The following is a 20,201-nucleotide window of genomic DNA, read 5'->3' on the forward strand; positions in this document are numbered from 1 at the left end:
CTCGCAGAGAAACCTGAACGAATGCCCGACGTGTGGAGTCTGAAACTCTGAGCGGCGGGCAGAGCTGCAGAGCCCGGGGCAGGACGTGTTCGCACGAGGTGCGAGCATCGGGAAGGGAGAGGAGCCCGACGGGGCCCTGATGGAGCGCTGCCCCCGTCCGGCTGCAGGGAAGCAGTGAAAAGAGCCGGGACTGCAAAGGGAGCGCGGGGTGCCGAGGAGACACCGGGAGGCGCAGCACCGAGCTGCCACCAAACCGCGCTCCTTTGCTGCGCTCCTGCAGGAGCCCCTTCTCGCCCCGCACTCCTTAAGGATGCGGTCGGGCTCAGCGCCCAGCAGCCCGATGTCTGCCCCGCACCTCCCGTCAGCTGGCGGCCGAGGGCTCGGCAGCTGAACGGGCCTCCTGATGGAACGGCACACCGCCAGAGCCCTCAGCCAGACGTGAAACCCCGCACGAGGAGCACGAACAGATCAAGCACCGAACTGCTGCTGCTGAGCTCGGGGCCGTCCTCTGCCCGCCCTCTCCCTGTTTCATGCACCCTGCAGGCTCACAGAGCCCTGCTGTGCAGCTGCGGCGCTGCTCCCATGGTGGGACGCAGAGCTGCCGTGGGTGCTGGCAGTGGGTGGGTGTTGTTCCCCCCCCACACAGGGGACCCACAAGGAAACGGGGCAACAAATCCAAAACGTGACAACGTGGTGAGGGAGTTGTTTTCTGCACTTTGTTTTTCCCTTCAAGAGAATGTGGGCTTTGCTGGGGCTGACTCACGCTGTTTGACCTCTGCCATAGCTGCTGCTCTGCACTTTGCTGCTGGGTTTGCTCTGTAGGTAAAATGAAGAAGGCAAAGGTTCTCTTCTGTAGTTCTCAAAAATACGCTTTTATCTCACCACAAAAAAAAAAAAAAAAAGCAACTTAAGAAGCCTGGGTTAAAAAAAAAAAAAAAAAATGTTTTTTGTTTTCTCTTTCCCCTGCATTACTGTAATTAGGAATCATTGCCACCCCAAAACCTTCTGACCTACAAAGCTGACCTAAAGGTTACGTGGCACAAAGTAGACCCAAAGGGTAACGGCTGGAAGGTATTCAGGTGTTGAAACCCTTGGGAGTCCTCTCGAGACTTTTTCAAAAGCAACCCAACATCAGAGCTGTTCCTATTGAGACCCAAGGATCTCTGTGCACCCGAATTACCACCGAGCAGGAGTTTAACAAAATATTACCTGTGCATCGCAGGGAACAGCCCTGCAAGGCTCATCTGCTTCCAGCAAAACCAGGACTCGGCCGTGGGAGCTCTGCTTGCAGAAAGGATTGTCCCTACAGCAGGAAAGAACAGAATGGACCGGCGCTGCTTTAGCGGGATAAAACGTCAGAGCGAAGCAAACGGCACCGCCGGGGAGGGGGGGAGATGAGGAGCCGCTCAGAGCAGCGCAGCGCAGCGCTGCACGCAGCTCGGTGGGCAGCCAGGCCAAGGACGCGAATCGCTCCGCTGCAACCAAATCCGGGCTTTGCGAACCCCTCTGGAGCGACGGCACCTCGCACCGGGCTTTGCGGAACGGGGAGGAAAAGCTCCGCGTTCGCTGTCGATAAGAGCCGGGGCCGCTCCGCGCTGCCAGCAGGGGGCGCCGCGATGCGCCGGGTTGGGATGCGGAGCTGCGTCACAGCGCCGGGCAGCGGGAGCCGCAGCTGCCGAGCGAGGTCTGAGCGCTGAGAGCCGGCGCTGCTCATCGCTGGGTGTGAAATCTGCCCCAGTGCGGCACCGACGGTGCGGCTCCTCGAGGGCTGCGGGGCTGCGCTGTGTGCGCTGCGCTGAGAGCCGCAGGAGAGCGGCGGCTGAAGGCACAGAGCTTGCTCTGATCGCGCTGTTGTTGTTCTCAGTTCCTTCTTTAACGCGTGTGTGTGTGTGTGTGTTTTTCACGGTCTTTGGGTTTCGTGTTTTGTTGGGTTTTTTTTGAAGTGGTTTTGCAGTTATTGGGTTGGAATCACACTGGGTTGTAAACTGTCACGTACAGCTCCACTTACAGAAGCCCAGAATTTCTGTACACAGGTTCATTTTGTTCTTTGTAAATCATCTCTACTTAAAAAAAATAATAACAATAAGAAAGATGTGTTTTAATGCAGGCATCAATTCTGCAATAGGGGAAAGGTCGGATGGGAGCAGTAACAGCAGAGCAGAGCAGATCAGCAAATGCTTTCTTACCCTGTCATGTATGTGATGCACATCTGGCTCAGCTCTTCTCAGGGAAGCCGCTGGCAGGATTGTTGTTCCCCGTTCCATACCCAATCTGCTGCAAGCGTTCAACCCCGTGCATGGAAGGTGGTCATACAGGCTATGGGAAGGATGCTCTGTGCATGAGCAGATGATGGCACTTCACCTTTCTCAGTTCTTCTAAGAGACCCAACTGCACCTCTTCCTCTCGTGGAATGTTCCCCTGCCCACTGGTGTTTGATATCCTCCAGGAAGGTGCTGGCAGCTCCCAATCTGAGCGGGAGCGAAGTTCAGGGAATGCTTCATAACTCTCTCCAGTCAAAACCAGCAGTCACGCACCTTCCCCACCGTGGTACCCATAGTGTCCATGGGTATCTTCCTGCTGCTTCTTAGTCCCTGCCTTTCCTCTCCTATCATGCACACATGACCATCTGTCTCCGTTTCATGTTACTTCAGGCCATAAAGGATCTGTTTGTTCACCACAGACCCCTTCAGCTCAAATGAACTTGGTGGCCAAAAGGAGCAGATCTGCAGGCAGCACCCGGCCCTGACCCAGAGGGGTTTGGTGACGTGGGGCAGCGACCGCCCCTCTCCTCCTTCACATCTCAGCTGCAAACCAGAGATGCCAACCAGATCTCTCCCCTTTTGTTTGCATCTCTGGGTGCTTCTGCTCTCAGCTCAATTCCTGGACTGCAGGGTGAGGAAGCTGCCAGTGTGCAGAGCAGATGCTGAACTGGTCAACAGTTTTTTGTTCTGTGGAAACAAACAGCATCACGCTGTGACGCAGGCGTGAGGAAGGTGAATTCCCAGCGTCACCATGCGTGTTCCTTCCCTGCTGTGGCTGACCAGAAGGCAGCAGGGGCAGCTGTGTGCCCCCGAGGCAAACCTGCCTGCTGTGCAGATTGCTTCCTCTTCTGGGTGGATAAGAATCTTATAATAACCTCACAGTGAGATGATAATCACAAGATTCGTTTTTATCTGTTTTTTCAGGGCATCCCCTAAAACCACTCTCAGAACTCCTCTCAGCGTGGAATCCCAGCTCAGTACTGCTCTTAATGTCAGGAATTTACTTAAAATTTCACTTCTCCTATTTTGTTTGCTTGAAGAAAACCCTAAAAGCCCTCTCCAGAGTAAACTTACTGACTGCACCGCATGAACCTTCCCCACACATCCCCCAGCTCAGTAACTCAAGACGTGAGGGGGTGTCTGGGCATGAGGCAGGGCTGGAGGTAGGAGATCCCAAGCCAGGCACTGCAAACAGCAAATGTCGAGGTCCCATCCCAACGTAAGAGGGACATCAGTGGGAAGCGGGCACATGAGTGACATTCACCCTTAAGCCACCATTGCTCCTGTCTGGGCGACTCCAGCATCCTGCAGCAGTGGGACAAACTCTTCCATGCTGTAGAGCAGATTGCCAGCGCAGCAGAGAGCAAAGGGAGGCGCTGATGCTCTGCCCGGTTTGTTCACCTGAAACTGCCAGCAGCTCCATCCAGGCTGGGGGGTTCATGTGGGTGATTCTCTGTGCAGCTGAGATTTGTCACAAGGTCGGTTTTCACTGCAGTTCACACAAAGGAACTCTGCTGTCTCCTGAAGTCGTGCTGATGAACCCCGTGCAGCTCTGACACTCTGACCTCTCGCTCTTGACTTTTATCACCAATTTCTGCTGTTCTTGCAGTGCAGCTGTCGCCAATCTAGGTTCTCACCTAAGACCAAAACGCCTTTTTCTCTTTTTTCTAATAGCTATTGAACATTGGAGTAACGAATGCGCTGCAAACAGTGCTGTGTGCCTGTTGGGCCTGGGCCTCAGAGACCCTGCGTTGTTCAAGCAGGATCACACTCCTGTAAGGGCAGCTCGTGGGATGCACATGTTAAAGGGGGAACGTCAAAGAAAGTCACAGAGGCATGAAATAGACTGCAAAGACAAGACTGTAAGAGAAGATTCAGCGTCATAAGAAAAAGCAGATTGTTTTCTTCACAGAACTGGAAATGCTTACAATGAACACTTTGCTTGAGTTGGTTCTGGCAGCGCGCGGCTCGGGGGCGCCGGGGCTTTGCACGCAGAGGGAAAGGAGCTGTGAGCCGCCCCGCGCCTCTCAGTGCTCCATCGCCACTGCGGCTCTGGAGATGCACCGCAGCCACACGGCGGCCCCCCCTCCCGGCTCCCAGGGCGGTCCGTGCAGCCGGCAGCGCGTTGCTGTGCAGGCAGCGCAGAGCAGCACGACGCCCCACGCCCAGCTCTTCTGGGTATTCTGCCGGTGCTGGAGGGAAGCCTTTCATCTCTCGTCCTTATTGGCGGAAGTGGTTTGAAGGTGCAGCTCTCAAAGGCAGCGTACCTGCTAGGATAGCTGATGAACAAAAGGAAAATAGAGCAATAAAAAGTCACCGGGGTGTGAGCGGCACCTGCCTGCAGATAAGACGCAAGAGAGGGCACTGAAAAGCCAGGGATCGTAGAATCATGGAGTGCCTTGGGTCGGAAGGGACCTCCAGGATCACGGAGCTCCATGCTGCAGGCAGGGATGTATGTGTGGGGCAGGGAAACTGTAGGCGACCTCCTGCAAAGCCAAATAAAGGGGTGACAGCTGTCAGGTGCCTGAGCTGCAGTGAGTCCGTGTGGGTCCGGCACTCCACGTGGTGAGCAGGGCTGGGGAGGACGCCAGGATGAGGGAAGGACCGCAGTGGGGTCGGCCTCCTAGGAAGGAAATGCTGAGGGGGGACCGCAGTGAGAGCCGGGTGGGCACAGGGCTGGGGAGGAGCTGCAGCTGAAGCCTGGGAGACCCCCGAGTGATCTGTGACTGCTGATGTGTTTAACTGGGGCTTAGGAGCTGGGAGGTGAGGTTCTGCTGCAAGCTGAGGCAGTCAGTCTCGAAGGCATGGCAGCAAGTGCTCAGCAGCTTTAGGGTTACTCTTAAATAAAACTCAGATTCTAGTGAGGTCCTGTTTTAGCTGTGGTTAACCATTACAGTATCTTCATTCTAATATGATACACATTTATTCAGAACCCCATCTTCAGGTCTTTCTGTGCTAAACTATACGAAAGGAAATCATGTCAGCCCTCCTCAGTGCCCCAGACTTGCAGGGGCTGTGGGGCTCCAGTGCTGAGAAGAGTTGTTCTCGGCTGGGATGTGCAGACAGCTGGATTCTGCTATGGGAAGCTACCTGAGTGTTGGTGTCTCTCCCAATTACACTGCTGCAATTCCCCTGCTCCCTGTGAACAAACCCCATGTGAAACCCACTCTGGTTGGCAGGACGCTGCTCGGGTCACGAGGCAGGCACTGCTCAGAGCCGGACATCGGCTGCCCAGCATGGGTTCTGACAACTGCTGGATTCAGTTTGCTGCAGAGCACGTTATCTGTACATCAGCTGCAGTACAATGTAGGCAGGACAGGGTTTCCTTTTCTTATTTCTCTGGTTGTGTTTCTACCTGTCAGAAGAACAGTTCCAAGAAGCGGCATCCAGCTCAAACAGCCACAAACAGCCACTGAGTGACACTGAGCCACTGCCCTCAGGAATGGGATGAGCCAAAGTGAATCCCTGCAGTGTGAGCTCCTCCCGGGCTCCGCTGAGCTCAGACCTCTGCAGCAGCGTGGTGCTGGGGAAGGCACAGGACTGCAGATGTGCAAAACCTCTTAGAGGAAGGCGGCGTGCGCCGAGCCTCAGCAGATGGTACAGCAAAACCACCAGAAAGCAGAAAGAGGTGGGGAAGCCCACTTGCTTGGGGGCTGCTGATGCGGACAGGCAGAAGGGCTGCGCGATGGGACGGCTGTTGTGCCGTGGGTGGACACCTTTCCTAGAAAGGGCTGAGTGGAAATGGGAAACTTCCCTGTTTCCTGCAGCTCCGCGTTCTGAGTGACGAAGCTGTGGAAACCCTGCTCAAGTCCCTTTGCCACATTCCAAGTGCAAATGCAGGAGCTGCTTCGCTCCGTGAGCTCTCAGCATGGAGCGTGTGGACGCGTGCAGCCCTCAGAGCGCGCTGAGGAAGGAGCTGAGCATGAGTGTGTGCAGGGAGCACGGGGAGCAGCACAGCGATCCGAGAGCACGAGGAGGAGGAGGGTCTGACTGTCAGCACGTCACCGGGCTCTTGCTGAGGTGCAGGAAGTATAAAAGGCCGTTTCCCGAAGAGGGGCTCAGGCAGGAGCTGGCGCTCACCCAGGCTGCGCTGTGCAGACGATGCTCTCAGCAGCACCGTGACTTTGGCTGTTAGAAACAAGACCATGGACGGCGGTGAGTACCTGCCCTGCCTTCATCTGCATCTTTATTAATAGGGAGAATGCCCAAATCCATGCCCTGGGGCACAGGGATGAAGCATTTTAAGATTATTCAATATAAAAGGGTTTAATTTTCCTTCTGTGTGCTCTGAACGTGAGGACTCAGCCAAAACCATCTTCTCCACAAGAAGACGAAGAGCACAAATCTCACAAATCTCAGGTCAATTTGCTTCCAAACCATAAAAAAAGGGCAGCCTGGGGGAATTTCAAGGAGGCTCTGCTGTCCAAAAGCGAGTTCTTCCCATGCCATTCCTATCTTTTTCTCATGTTTCTTTAAAAGACCTTCCATCTCCTTGGTAATGTTACGCTCCCATGGATAAATCAAGGGATGGGAGTTTCCTCTTGGCTAAACCTCCTCGCTTATTGAAATTTGTGTGACTGAATATCTTCACTGCAGCCACCAAATCTTGAACCAGTGCAAAAATCGGGCTTTGCATTTGCCTGCACCTGGAGCAGCCTGAGCTGGGGCACAGCGTGGGTCTGCACTGCAGCAGAGCACCCTGCCATGGGAGCGAGGCGCTGCTCCTTGGCACTTGCTGTGTCCCCAGCAGCACGGCTGTGTCTGCTCCTTGCACATCTCACACTTTGCCAGCTCACACCAGCGCCCTGCAGGCCCGGCTGGGGATGTGCAGCACTGCTGCTGAGCAGGTAGCAGCCGAGCCGATCCCCTCTCCTATGTGAGCCTCTGCAATTTACTTATCTCTGTTTATTCTGCTTCTTGAATCTCAGTTTCCTAAGAGGGGTGGAAACAGATCATCAACGTGTCTGACTGAGATCTGTGAGTGCATGAAGCAAACCGTGCGACACGGTTCTGCTACCCTCCCTTCGGCCCATCTTTCCTGTCTGCAGTGAGAAGTAGGGGGGAAAGAAGGGGGAAACTGGCACTGAGCTGTTAACTGCCAAAAGTCATTCTATTGTTTAAGTATGATTAATCCTTCTCAGAAATATCCGGTTCTTTCCCCAAAAGCCAACGATAGTGATGGTGAAGAGGCACCAGAAACCCGAATACGAGTAGAGATCTCGGCGGGACGTTGCTCACTGCCCACACGTGCGCTGAGCTGCTTGAGGCTCAAACCTGCACTTTGCAGTCCTGGCCACCAGGAACAAAAGATCCTTTGCCCACGAGGGTTTAACAGAGCAGGTTTGCTCCCCTCCTGCTCTCGCCCTGTGCATGCAGACCAGCTGCAGCCCTGCACTGAGCCGGGGCCGCCATCTCCTCACAGTTCATCTGCTGGATGTAGTGCTGAGCTGCTCGCTCCCCTCTGCACAGAGCAGTTCTTCCCACCTCCATTCCCACAGCCTGCAGCAGGGCAATGTGCTCCTGAGGGCTGCAGCAGTGCAGCGCTGCTGAGGGAGGTGGGGGCTCACTGGGGGCTTGGGGGCACGTCCTGACTCACTGCACTGAGATGGCTGAATGTTGAGAAGGGAGGCTGCTGCTCCAACTGTTACAGGGACTTTTGAAGGGGTTTTTTTCTTAATATTTTGAGGAACGAAACTTTACGAAAAAACCCACAGCTGAGAACTGCCAGAGGCCAGAAAACGTACAGCTACCTAAAACTGCCCATTAAACTCCAAAGTGGGCCTCATTTCCTCTCTACAGCCCATTTGCTTCTGCTCCCCTCTCTCTCCCGCCCTGCCCCAGGCTCCTGCAAGCACAGCACCGAGAAATGAGTCCCATCCTTAATGTGAAAGTGGTGACTCAAGGACCCGCACTGCCCCTTTTGCCTTTGCAAATGTGTAAGCTGGGGTGAGGGGATGGAAAGTGCAAGCCTTTTTATACTGAAAATCATCTGACATTTAAGATACGTGAAACAGCAGCTGAGGAAAAAAAAAGTGAAGCTCTTCAAATGAATGATACCTGGCTGATCTGTTTGCAGATCGTTAGTTGAGTCACTTTGTTATCAGCTCTATTTCTGTTAGGCACCTCAAAGGGTGATGCTGGTAAAAAAAAAGGCAGCTCTCCACTGCTGTGCATTTGTGCCCATCAGGTGGGCCAGGGGCCGGTCTGGGTACAGGCACTGGGGAGGGGAGATGCAGGGGAAGGCGCTGCTGCTCCTGGACAAGCATGCAGTGCTGCTGCACCAGCGTGGAACCAGGAGGCAGGCTGTGCTCCCTGCATGGGACAGGAGGGAGGCGGATTCAGGTGTCCTCGCCATGGGGACCGGCGGCTCTCTGCCTCCCTTCCACACAGCCTCTAGGAGTTAATCATCTCTGAGGCCCCAGCTCCCAGAAACGACGGCCAGCAGAGGTAGCAGCACCGCCAGCAGGCATGAGCCCCATCCCAGTCCCTGGGAAGCCAGAAGCTTGGTGGAGAGCATTGCTTGGCACCAACTGTTTTTTTGCCGGGGCAGTGACCCCGTGCCAGCAACCCAGGCACCTGAGGCTGATTAAACACAGGCAGAGGGTTTCAGCAGTTTGGGCTTCCAGTGCATTCTCCTGGTCCAGTGCAGCACCAGCACAGGAACCGGCAGAGCTGGGAAGGGTGTGAAGGAGCTCTGAGGCAGCAAACAGCAATCCAGAGCAGAGCTGTGCGTGCAGCTGCTGAGCACCAAGGGGCAAAGGGTTCAGCCAAACTTCTGAACAAATGCTCATCTGTGAGGACAACAGCACGGTCACCAGAGGAAACGGGCAGCCACAGCCAGAGGCATCTCCTGCCTCAGGGTGGGCCCTGCTTAGCAATCCCAGAGCAGGTGATCACAGGAGGCAGGGGCTGCAGCATGGGGGGCTGCCTTGTGCCATGCAGACAGTGGCAGAACTCTCTGAGCTGGAGGAGACCCTCAGGGATCACAGAGTTCAGTGCCACACATCCAGGGAGACACAGCTCACAGCTGCCAGGTTGCCTCCTAGCTTCAGCAATTTTCGGTCACAACTGCCTGAGGTAGATGCTGGCATGTGCTTTAACTAGAGAGAAGAGAAAGCTTTCACTGGCCTCTATGTCTCTACTAACCACAGCAGGAAGAGCTGTTTGTCTGAGATTGCTCTCACATCTGGCTCTGAATTTAATTTTCCTCCCAGCTGACAGCGTGCTGCATCTCCACATCCAAAGGCAGCAGAAGCCAGCTCTGACATTTAGACAAGCAATAAATTTCAGCCAGCTTCGGCTCCGTACTTCAGCAGGGAGCAGAGCCTTCCTGATCTGCAGTCCGGTCAGCACACTGCCAGGAACAGCCGTGCCAAACTGACTGCACCCACAGCTGTGTTTGTACACACACTGAGTGTGCTTCACCCTCAGCTCAGCGCTCAGGAGATGGGCTGCTGGCTGCACCCTTCAGGAGCATGAAGCTGTCAGCTTGGGGGGTGAGGAGGAAAGAGAAAGAAGCCTGCAGTAAAAATGGTTACACTGCGCTAATTGTCTTCAGCCATCAGATGAGGCTGCAGAGGCCGGGCTTCCAAGACTCAATCGGTGCTCTGACAGTGGTTTGGTGCACGACCCCAGGGTTGTCCTGTGAGCATCTTCATCGCCTTTTCTGTCTGTGCAGCTGCAGGGAGCTTTGCAGAGTTCAGAATGCCACAGCCAAGTGTGCTACCTCTGCTTTTCAAGCAGAAATCCCGACCTGACTGCTAACACGGTGTCTTCTTCTTCCTTAGGTAAACAGCTGAAGGTCACCCTTGCTTTCAGCCTTCCTCTAATTTTTCAGGTAAGATGTTGAAAACAATGTTGTTGAAATGCAGCTGCATTTGTGTCGTGGGTGAAGAGAGATCTCAGAAACAGGCAAAACAGCCACCCACAGCCCAGGAGAGACCCGTGGGGCACACGGCTGCTCACACTCATAAGCCAGCACCCAGAGGTGGGCGGTGAGAGCAGAGCTAAAACCAGAGGGAAAGCAAACAAAAGGGATGACATCAACGAAAGAACAAAAACAACAGGATAAACAGATCTTAAGGCAGTCCTGACTGTTAGAACCGAGTCCCATCCTCACAGCAGTGTGTGCAGTGAAGAACCAAGCACCGCACGCAGTGTTCCTGCAGGTGTTCCCAGCTCCCGGACCCAGCGCTGCGCTTTGACCTGAAGGGCCGATGCGCCCAGGCAAAGCAGGTGCCCTCCTCCACGTTCTCCTGCTCAGAGCCCGTGTGAAGCAGCAAGGAGGAGCCCAACGCTGTGACCCACTCCTGACCTGCAGGCTGGCCCCCAGCACTCACGCTCCTGCAACCACAGCAGCAGCCTCAACCACGCCACCGTCCCCGGCTCGGGCTCCCTGAGGCTCCGCGAGGCCTGCACTCTGCTTTCCCCTTTCACTTCTGGCGGCGTGCCTCCAGATTGCACGCAGGATGTGGTGAAAGCCAGGCCTGCCTGAGACGGAGCGTGCTGAGAGATTGGTGATAAGGGCAGAGGTATCCAGGGGAAACCTTTCATCTCCGAGCAATGGGGAGAAGGTTCTGGAGAGCGATGGCTCACGGAAAGCAGGGCAGAGCCACCGCAGGCTCACTCTGCTCTGCTGAGCGTGGCAGTGTAGGAAGATGAAACAAAAATAATCAGAACTGAAATCGGGGCAGGGGCTGTGAATGAGATGCCAGCAACCCGTCCATGTCAGCACGGCAACCATTTCCTGCTTTGCTGGCCGCGTTTCCTCGCAGTTTCATTGACACCTCTATTCGCTCAGCAGAAACAACAGCCGAGGGAGGCAGGGAAGCTCCGGCTTTGCCTTCCAGCAGAGCCCTTCGTGCGCAGCGCCACCGCCTGCAGGCTCAGCCCTGGTGGGAGCAGGGAGTAGAAGGCCAGGGAGCCATGGGAACCCCGGTGCTCGCAATGCCAGGGTGCTGATGGCCGTGAGCAGCTCCTGGCACTGCCATGAGAAGTGCATGTGAGCAACAGGAGTATCTCAGATGGGGAAGGGAGGTGAACTGAAGCTAGAAAATGCCAAACAGGTAGACTCAGTCAGGAGGAAGTTTTTGCTGAGAGAAGGAGAACACCAAAGGCTGTGTTATTTTTCCATTTCACCTAACAGCTGACCGTGTACATAACGCTGTGTTTGGGTCCTGATGCATTCTGGATAACAGCCACACATTCCAGAGTTTCAGGTGTTATACTGATTGCACACTAACTTTTCTTGCTGAATTCCCGTGATGAGCCCCCAAGAACCCCAAACCCCACGTATTTATCCACGCTGTCAGCCATGAGACAACTCTGCTCCCTAGGACATCCCTGGCCACGGCTGGGTGCTGCTGCTGTACAGGCTGACATCAGTCCCCCGCTGGAAAACACTGAGGGACAGGGGCGGTGCAGTGCCTGTCTCAATGGCTTTGTTCCTTCCCTGTTCTAGTTCTGTGCTGGGAACAACGTCACTGACGACTACGACGCCAACACCACCATTGACTACAACATGTTTGAGATCTTGTGTGAGAAGAAGGAAGTCCGTGATTTCCGTGCCGCCTTCCTCCCAGCCATGTACTCCCTCATCTGCTTCACGGGGCTGCTGGGAAACGGGCTGGTGATGCTCACCTACATCTACTTCAAGCGGCTAAAGACCATGACAGACATCTACTTGCTGAACCTGGCCCTGGCAGACATCCTGTTCCTGCTGACCCTCCCATTTTGGGCCACGAGTGCGGCCACGTTCTGGTGTTTTGGAGAATTTGCCTGCAAAGCAGTCTACTGCATCTGCAAAATGAGCTTCTTCAGCGGGATGCTGCTCCTGCTGTCCATCAGCATCGACAGGTACTTCGCCATTGTTCAGGCTGCCTCGGCCCACCGCTTCCGCCCCCGAATGATATTCATTAGCAAAGTCACGTGCATCCTCATTTGGCTCCTGGCCTTCGTTCTCTCAATCCCCGAGCTGGTTCACAGCGGTGTAAATAACTACGACAGCCACCCCCGGTGCTCCATCATTGCTAACGACTTGCAGACTTTCAACACTGGCATCAAAGTGTCCCAGATGGTTTTTGGCTTCTTGATTCCCCTGGCGGTCATGTCTGTCTGCTACCTCATCATTATCAAAACGCTGCTCCAGGCCCGAAACTTCGAGAAGAACAAAGCCATCAAGGTGATCATTGCGGTGGTCATCGTCTTCGTCGTCTTCCAGCTGCCCTACAACGGCGTCATGCTGGCCAAGACCATCTCAGTCTTCAACAACACCAGCTCATGCGAGCAGAGCAAGAAGCTTGACATGGCAGACGATGTGACCTACACTCTAGCCTGCTTCCGATGCTGCCTCAATCCCTTCCTCTACGCCTTCATAGGCGTCAAATTCCGCAACGACCTCTTCAAGCTCTTGAAGGAGCTGGGCTGCCTGAGCCAGGAGCGCTTCTGGCAGCTGTCGTCCTGCCGTGAGAGCAAGAGGTTCTCCTTTGCCATGGAGACAGAGACGACCACCACCTTCTCCCCGTGAGGAGAGCTCCAGGAAGGCTGAAGGCTGGTGTCGTTTTGTACACTGCTTCTACTTCGAATTACTGATAAAGACTTGCCATTACTTTAGGGAGGGCAGCTGCAAAAGGAAGACCAAAGAACCTCTCCATATCGCAGCCAACGAGCTTTGCTATCCAGTGTTTTCACGGATGGAGAGACTTCAGTAAAAACTGTGACTCACAGTGAAGTAAGGGAGAGGTTCAGTGAGTTCAGAGTTCATCATGCCATTTCACCCCTATTTCCTAGCCAAAATCAGAACTGCTCGGAATGGTTCATTTCATTAAAAGCAACAAATAGCAAGAGAAGCGGACACAAGTGCTACAGAATTACTAGTTTAGAGCTGGATTTCCAAGAGCACCGCCCTTGCTTTGCATGTTGCATTTGACACAACTCCCTACTGCTCTTCCACACACACACAAACGATGCTCACTGCGCAGAACAGCACCAGCAGCCTCAAGCTCCCGATGCAATACAGCACGCAGTGTAAGCTGTGAGGTGTCCCAGCAGGCAACTCTCAGCTCTGCCTTCCTCCAGAAACAGTGAGAAACTTGCATAACCAAAACTAAATTCACACATATGATGCGTATTCAATAACTGCATGTTACTGTGGCATCTCAGGTTTGTGCACTTCACTTCTGCCTGCAGCAACGATGTCTGGTGCTTCAGCTCCTAGGGAGCTCTGCTCATTGCCTCCCAGTGTTCACTTGCATTCTTTGGGAATGCTGCTTCAGTTTGGCAATACAGCCTTCTTCAGCTTCTGTAAAGGCATCTGCCTGCACAAGAGCTAGCTAGCACAGTTTAGATTCCAATGTTTGCACAGAGACGAGTTCTTTACAAGTACAAAATTGCTGAGGCCTCCCCAGTCACCAGTCACACAAACTGGAACCAAGAAACAACACTTCAGTGACAGGTACTTAAATACACTTTTAGCACCCGGTCCTTCAGCCTGTCCTCACACCAGCCTTACTCCTGACACGCTGAGGGAGCCTTTAAGCTGTTGTGAAAGCATCTTTGTTTCTGTGCTTTGGCAGACTGCTGCCACAATGCTCAGCATTCGAGCCCAGGACAAGTTTCAATATATTTCTTAGTGCAAGACTTAGGTTAGGATGTATCTGTGCCCACGGTCTGACCCCTGCAACATGTCAGAATCCAAAGCTTGCTCCTCTCCAGCCTTATCAGCTGTGTGGACACAGCCTGCTGACTGTCACATACGTGTGGGGGCTTTCTGTGCTGCTGCTTGCTGACCTTAAGAGATAATATCACAAGTGTGGGTTTTCTTCTCCTTTATCAACCAACGTGTCTTTCTAGAAGAACTTTAGCAGCTGTCTTTTCTGTAAGTCAGATACGTATTTCACTTATAAGCTACTGAAAATGTGCTTAGCATTCGTGCTGTCACTTCTGATCAAGATGCCATTCACTGCAGTTTGATTTAACTGCAAAGGACAGTGGGGTGCTGCAGGTTACTGCCGGGTCACGTACTTGAAGGGAACACGGCAGCTGAACAACAGACGGCTGCCATGTAAAACAAGGCCTTGAAAAGAAGCCTTGAGCGTGATGCCATTTACCAGGAGGAGGAAGATTCCCACAACAGAAGCACCCTGAGAACTGCTATTATGGGACATCCGAGCATCAGCTGGCAGGAGCTGCTGCAATCTTCTGCGCATCTGTTGCCCATTTCCAGGCTCTGCCCCGCACAGCACACAGCTCTCCCCAACACCCGGCGCCATGGCTGAAGGCCTTGGCCACAAACTGCAGGCAGGGCGCCCGGCCCACCTTCCACAGCAGCAGCAGGGGAGCAGCTCTGCTCTGCGGCACCGGAGGCAGGATCCTGTGGACGTGCAGAGCCTGCAGAGCAAACATCCCAACAGACATCTCTTCCAGCGCCACTCACAGGAGCATCCGGAGCGACACAGGGAACTCCCTGGATCAGAAAATCTCCTTCTGGGACAGGGCACAACCAGCCCTCAGACACAGAACCCAGTGAATTCAGGAGGAAAGCACTCTGCTCTGATTAACCTGCCTATGCTGAATGACAATCCCACCCTCTTGTTCCAAGCATTTTCTTTTACAATGCCCATCTAACATGTACAGTACGTGCTGCTTCTCAATCATATTAAAGGGGGGTTGAGACTGACACACCAAACAGTCATTTCTTCTTGTTTTCCTCCTATGTTTCTTACTCAGGCAAAGAAAAGTTGGCCAGAGTAAGGAACACCTATCATACAGGCTCCTCTTCGTTTTCTCCAGTAACAATGCACTCTTCATGTATACTTACATATGTAAAGCTGCTTTTCATAGAAAAATTTCAATATGTACATGAATGTACCCTGAAATACGCTGCTTTCACTAAATCTTTTTTTGCATAACACACTCCCCTAACTTATTCTAGCAGGGAAAACTGCCTCACCAAAACTTGTACCTGTAGCCTGTTTAACAGAAACCATTTCCTTCCCAAAAATGCAAAGTTTTCAGGTCTTTGCCAACTGGACGCGTTCTGAATAGGGAAATAAAGCAGCTGCCTTTGTAAGAATGAGAAACCAAAGCAGCATCTGGGGCAGCACTGAGCTCCGAGCGGATGAAGGCAGCCGCCAGATGGATCCCACGATGTGAACCTGAGGCTTCTCCAATGCAGACTGAGAACTGACTGTACGTTGCTACTCAATGGAAATAAATTATGACCATGTTGAAAATACTGTTGCTTTTTCCTCGTGTATTTCCTCACAGGATGCATCTTGTGTGCATCGCAGCAGCTCGTGCCACGTCCTTCTGCACTGGCCAGGAGCTGCTTGTTATCACCCCAGCGTTGTGTCAGCACTGCTCTGCAGGGGGAAAAAAGAAAAAGACAAAGTGTGTAAGCAGTCCAGTAAAAGAAAAAAAGTTGGTTTACTAATTATAAAGCAAACAAGTCAGAAATGGGTTTAGTAGTGGTGCCTGTCTTTATTTTTACTCTCAGTGTCTCCATGCTGTTCCAGCATTGGATGTACCTGGTGGTTACATACATAAAAGGCCTTCATGTTTACAGGGCCAGTAACAAAAACAGCACAGTGCTGTGAAGTGCTCACAGGGAGAGGGGCTGCATGGAGCAGCACAGCAGCAACTGCTGCACTCCGACGTCCAGCAGGGCAACCTGCACCGTGAGCAATTCTTCCTCAAGGGGCACAGAGACAGTCGTCATCCTGCACAAAAACTGCCCTACAGCTGCAAGGTGGAATCAAAGAGAAGAGCAGAGCTGCGGAGGGAAGGCTTTGTCACCACACAAAAGAATGAGCTGGAGTTAGTGAGGCAAACAAAGCCTAAAAATAATGCACGTGGGTGATGAGGAAGGGTGGTGGCACTTTGCAGCAGTCAGAATAGATGAGGGTGGGCCATAGTTTCCTCTCCCCATCTCTTCTTTTATATGGAAAAACAACCGAAGGCCCATTCTCAGGGCGGAGGTTTCAGATCTCGGGGAAGAACCTCTTCCATGGGCAAGAATTGCCCCCAGGTGCTTCTGGCTGCCTGCCTGCCCTCCATCCCGCAGCGCTTCTCCCTTCCCAGCTGAGGTCTCAGCGCCTCGTCCTTGTTCCATCACAGCAGCCTCCATATATATGATTCCATCACAGCAGCTTCTTCCCCAGGCACGAAATCAGAGATCAAAATGTCCTGATGCAAAAGCAGTAATCAGGAGCACCTGGCTGTATTCTGGTACCAGGCACAGGAGCTTCCCACCCTCCTGCTGAAAGAGAAAAGCAGTCCTAACATGCTTAGATGCTTCAAAGTGGGAGTTCACAAGCACAGCTCTGGTAGCAGCCTAACCTATTTTCAAGCCACGTGAAAAGTTGGTTTTCACTTTCACCTTCCAGTACGACCCCAGCTCTGCACAGAGCCAAGGCTGCTACCAGAGCAGGGAGTCAAACCCCTGCTAATTAAACAACACCTGCCATTGCCACAGCTTGCTACAGAAATCCTCTTCAGGTTTCAACAAGCACGGTGGCTTTGGGTTCACCTCCACCACATGCATGGCAGATTCAGAGCCAATCGAGGCATGATCTCACGTATTTGTCACTGCTGAACCCATGCAAATCCTCAGCCTGCAGGAACCGAAACTCTTAACTTACCTCCTTGCTGCTTTGGTTGTTGTTTTTTTTTTTAATTCAATTGTCTAAAATAAGAAAGCAAGCAGATATTTACTTTCCTTTCTTTGCTGACACGCCGTTACATAAACCCGAATTTCTGAGTGCTGATACGCTTGGCTGGGAAAATTCTGTGACTAAAGACCACGTCCAGCATCCAAAATCATCCTGCCAGGGGGGAAAGGCCCAAATCACCTCCAGTGCCACACGGAATCCAAAGAGCCTCCGGGATTCAAAGTCTGCACACATCTGGTTATCAAAACCAGAGCTCCTACGGATCCTTGCTCTTCCTTCTTCAACCAGGAGCTTGCTCTAAAATCCACTGAAAGCAACAGAAACTCACGAAGGCTCTCTGCGTTACCTGGGAGCGGGTGTGAATTTGTCATGCTCTGCAACAGGCGGCAGAATCCCAACAGCTGAATCCACACAGCCAGGTGCAGTTCTGAGAACAGCACAGGGAAGAGCAGCCATGCACTGCATTCATCCCCACGGGCAGAGAGTTTCAGCAGCTCTGCCAGAAGAGCAGATGAGCTCCATACGTGTCTGCTAAGGCCCAGGGAGCCCAGAGCTGCTGCAGAAGCCCCGTGCCACGACTCCTGCTGCCCGTGCCTGTCCTGCAGGCAGCTGTGCTCCTCTGGGACGAAGCTCTCATTTACACCACTGGAGTCAACAGCTCCACGAGGCTGAGTGCTCCAGAGAAGCAGAAATGTTCTGCTCCAAAGCTCTTCATGGGGCACAGTAAAAAATAACATTTTCACCAGTACAGATGAGTCACAAGTCAAAGTGCCTCATCCAAAGACCCTAAGCTGTCATTTCCAAGAAATGCTGCTGCTTTTGTGTGCTTCTCACACCCAACAAAGGCAACAGAATTCCCACCCAATCATCTGAAAGGAAGATGCTGATTTAGACATACAAAAATCAGTGTTTAACCAGATAGCATCAACTGCTTCCTCTGATTTTGATCCCGTTGGCTTTGTGCGGTCTAGAAATCAAATTTAGACACTCTGGTTTACAAATTTTAATTACAAGGAAAGCAAATATTCCCATCCTCAGCCTCCACCAGGCACATACAGCCCCATGGCAGCGGGGAGATGGGGCTCCCAGCCCCCCACTCCCTCTGCCTTCCCCCCCAGGCAGCACAGCAGAACGCCTGCTGCTCTGCATCTTATCACAGGGCATCTGACATCTACATGAGAACGTTAATGTGGAAGGAGGTGTGAGCACACACGTGCTCAGGTCTGCTTTTGTCTCCCAGCAGAACTGGTTTCAGACTCCGGGGGCTCTGGCAGCAAAATTAAACGCCCCGCTCAATCTCGCCACCAGAGCTGTGCAAATGAAAGCTTGTGTTTTTAGGGGAGCGTTGACTGATTCCCTTCAAGATAACAAGTTTCTTCTTCTAACTTGTGGCCACACCGAGCAGTGAGAAAGAATCTCTACCCCCGTGCCAGGGCGGGGAGGGGGAGAAGGAAAAACAAGTCTCTTTCTGGATGACTAACACAGCCAGCAGCGATTGCCACTCTGCAGCTCAGCCCCGCTCTTCAACAGGGAGTTACACAAAGCTCCTTTGAAGAGGTTAACACATTCGCAGTCGATGCTCTCTGCATCACCAGAGGGTCGCAGGGAGCTGCAGTGCTCATGCTCGCACTTCAGGACCTGACTGCATGCAGAGGCAACCTTCACCAAAAGTCACGGCGCTGCGCTCTGACTGCCACAGCTTCCACCAGGCTGGGACGGGATGGCAGCAGGCCTGGTGAACAACCAGACCCTCACAAGGGTCACCAGAACGTCTCTGCTGCCAGCAGCTGCTGGCAAGGCTCCACACTCACCTGCAGTTGAGCAGCCAGTGGCCAAGCATCGCTGCAAGACCTGGGGGCTGCTTTGGAGCGTGCAGCCAGTGACAAACAACAAAGGTGTCCCAGCCATCAGAAGCGAGATGTGAGATGCCACCAGGCCGTGCCTCCTCAGCTGGGTGCCCTGGGGCACGATGTGGGCTGCAGCCAGGGCGCAACTCCAGCGGCTCAGCCCCCGTCCACCAGAGCACAGAGACAACGCATCGTCAGGCAGAGCGCTGCAGACAAGCTGTCCCACCTGGGGCTTCTGGCACCTGCTCACCCCAGACCTGCTCCAAAGCAGCCGCAGTCTGCACCAGCACGACCAGGGGCAGCAGCTCCCTGCACACAGTGTCTCCATGGGGAGGCTGCGACTTTCTCTGGTCGCATTCTAGCCAGACAAACCACGCCATGCCCCCTGTAACAGTGGCACAAAAGGAGCCCTTCCTCACAAAGCATTTCCTTCTGCAGATATGCACGAGGTTTGTCAGTCACGGCACCTGCCCTGAAACACGCTGCGACCTGAAGCAAGCCAACAGGACCAACAGCAGCTGTTTCCTTGAGAGATGCTGACACCGCGTGGGAAAGGCTGAGAAGTGCTCAGCACAGGCGGCACCTCGCCGCTCACAGCGCAGCCTGGGAGTCCTGCAAAAAAATCATGAACGTTTATCCTCTGAAACAAAGCTGGGGGTTCAAAAAGCGAGTAAAGTCACACTGAAGTGCTACGTGAGCAGTCAAGCTTGCTTTAATTTAAATACACTGGAAGCACTTTTAACAGGGGCTTGATTTGTTCTGAAATGTAACCTGAAGATTTTACTGCCTCCATTTCAACTTCAAACACACCTACTGCAAAATGAAACCTCCCTGACTCCACGGGGGTTGGTTCTGATGGTGCCTCTTCTGTCTGCACAGACAAGAAGTCCTTTCTTCGTGCCTTTCTGCAGCACTGAAATGAACAAAAACAACGAAGGCTGCTCCATGCATGCAGCTGGCTTCCACCTGACAGGGATATCCCCCACAGCCCACACTCCACCCACCAAAACCTTAAAGAAATAAACATAGATGACATGAAATGTGTTATCAAGGGAAGTTTCCCAACGCCCTCATACAAAAACACTTCAATATTCTGTTCTCTGGGACTCTGCCAACCCGCTGCTCCCCACACAAAGCACTCAACAGAGACAGAAACACACAGCCCTTCTCAGGAGGTAAGGATGCTTCGTGTTATCCAAATATCATCACAAGCCAGGATGTGAGCAAGGAGCAAGGAATTCCTGCCACGAGCAAAAGGACGCCTGAGCAGACAAAAACCCAGCAGCGCAATGATAAATAAAGCAGACAATTGTGCACGAGGCTCAGCTGCAGCAGAAGAGGTGCTCAGGACCTGCGCAGTGCAGCCCTTTGGTTCTGTTAGGGCTGCCATTGGAGGAGCCGAGGCCACATCCTGAACGTGAATC

The 20,201-nt window shown here is 53.1% G+C and overlaps 1 protein-coding gene across 1 annotated transcript; it reads left to right on the forward strand.

Moving 5' to 3' along the window:
• The first annotated feature begins 6,182 nt into the window (after positions 1-6,182).
• CCR7 (C-C motif chemokine receptor 7) lies at positions 6,183-15,493 on the forward strand. Its single transcript, XM_042836595.1, has 3 exons — positions 6,183-6,416; positions 10,049-10,098; positions 11,722-15,493. Exons 1-3 carry the CDS (start codon positions 6,407-6,409, stop codon positions 12,784-12,786), a joined length of 1,125 nt encoding a protein of 374 aa, XP_042692529.1. The 5' UTR covers positions 6,183-6,406; the 3' UTR covers positions 12,787-15,493.
• The last annotated feature ends 4,708 nt before the right edge of the window (positions 15,494-20,201 follow it).

This window comes from Centrocercus urophasianus, unplaced genomic scaffold (genome assembly GCF_019232065.1).
Source record: "Centrocercus urophasianus isolate 14NV4802_14NV808 unplaced genomic scaffold, USGS_Curo_1.0 seq_62, whole genome shotgun sequence".
In the NCBI taxonomy this organism is placed as follows: Eukaryota; Metazoa; Chordata; class Aves; order Galliformes; family Phasianidae; genus Centrocercus; species Centrocercus urophasianus.

What these genes read in the sequence shown, in the direction of transcription:
- CCR7 (XM_042836595.1), top strand. An exon ending in GCCTTCCTCTAATTTTTCAG is followed by an intron (nt 10,099 to 11,721) that starts GTAAGATGTTGA and finishes TCCCTGTTCTAG; the next exon opens with TTCTGTGCTGGGAACAACGT.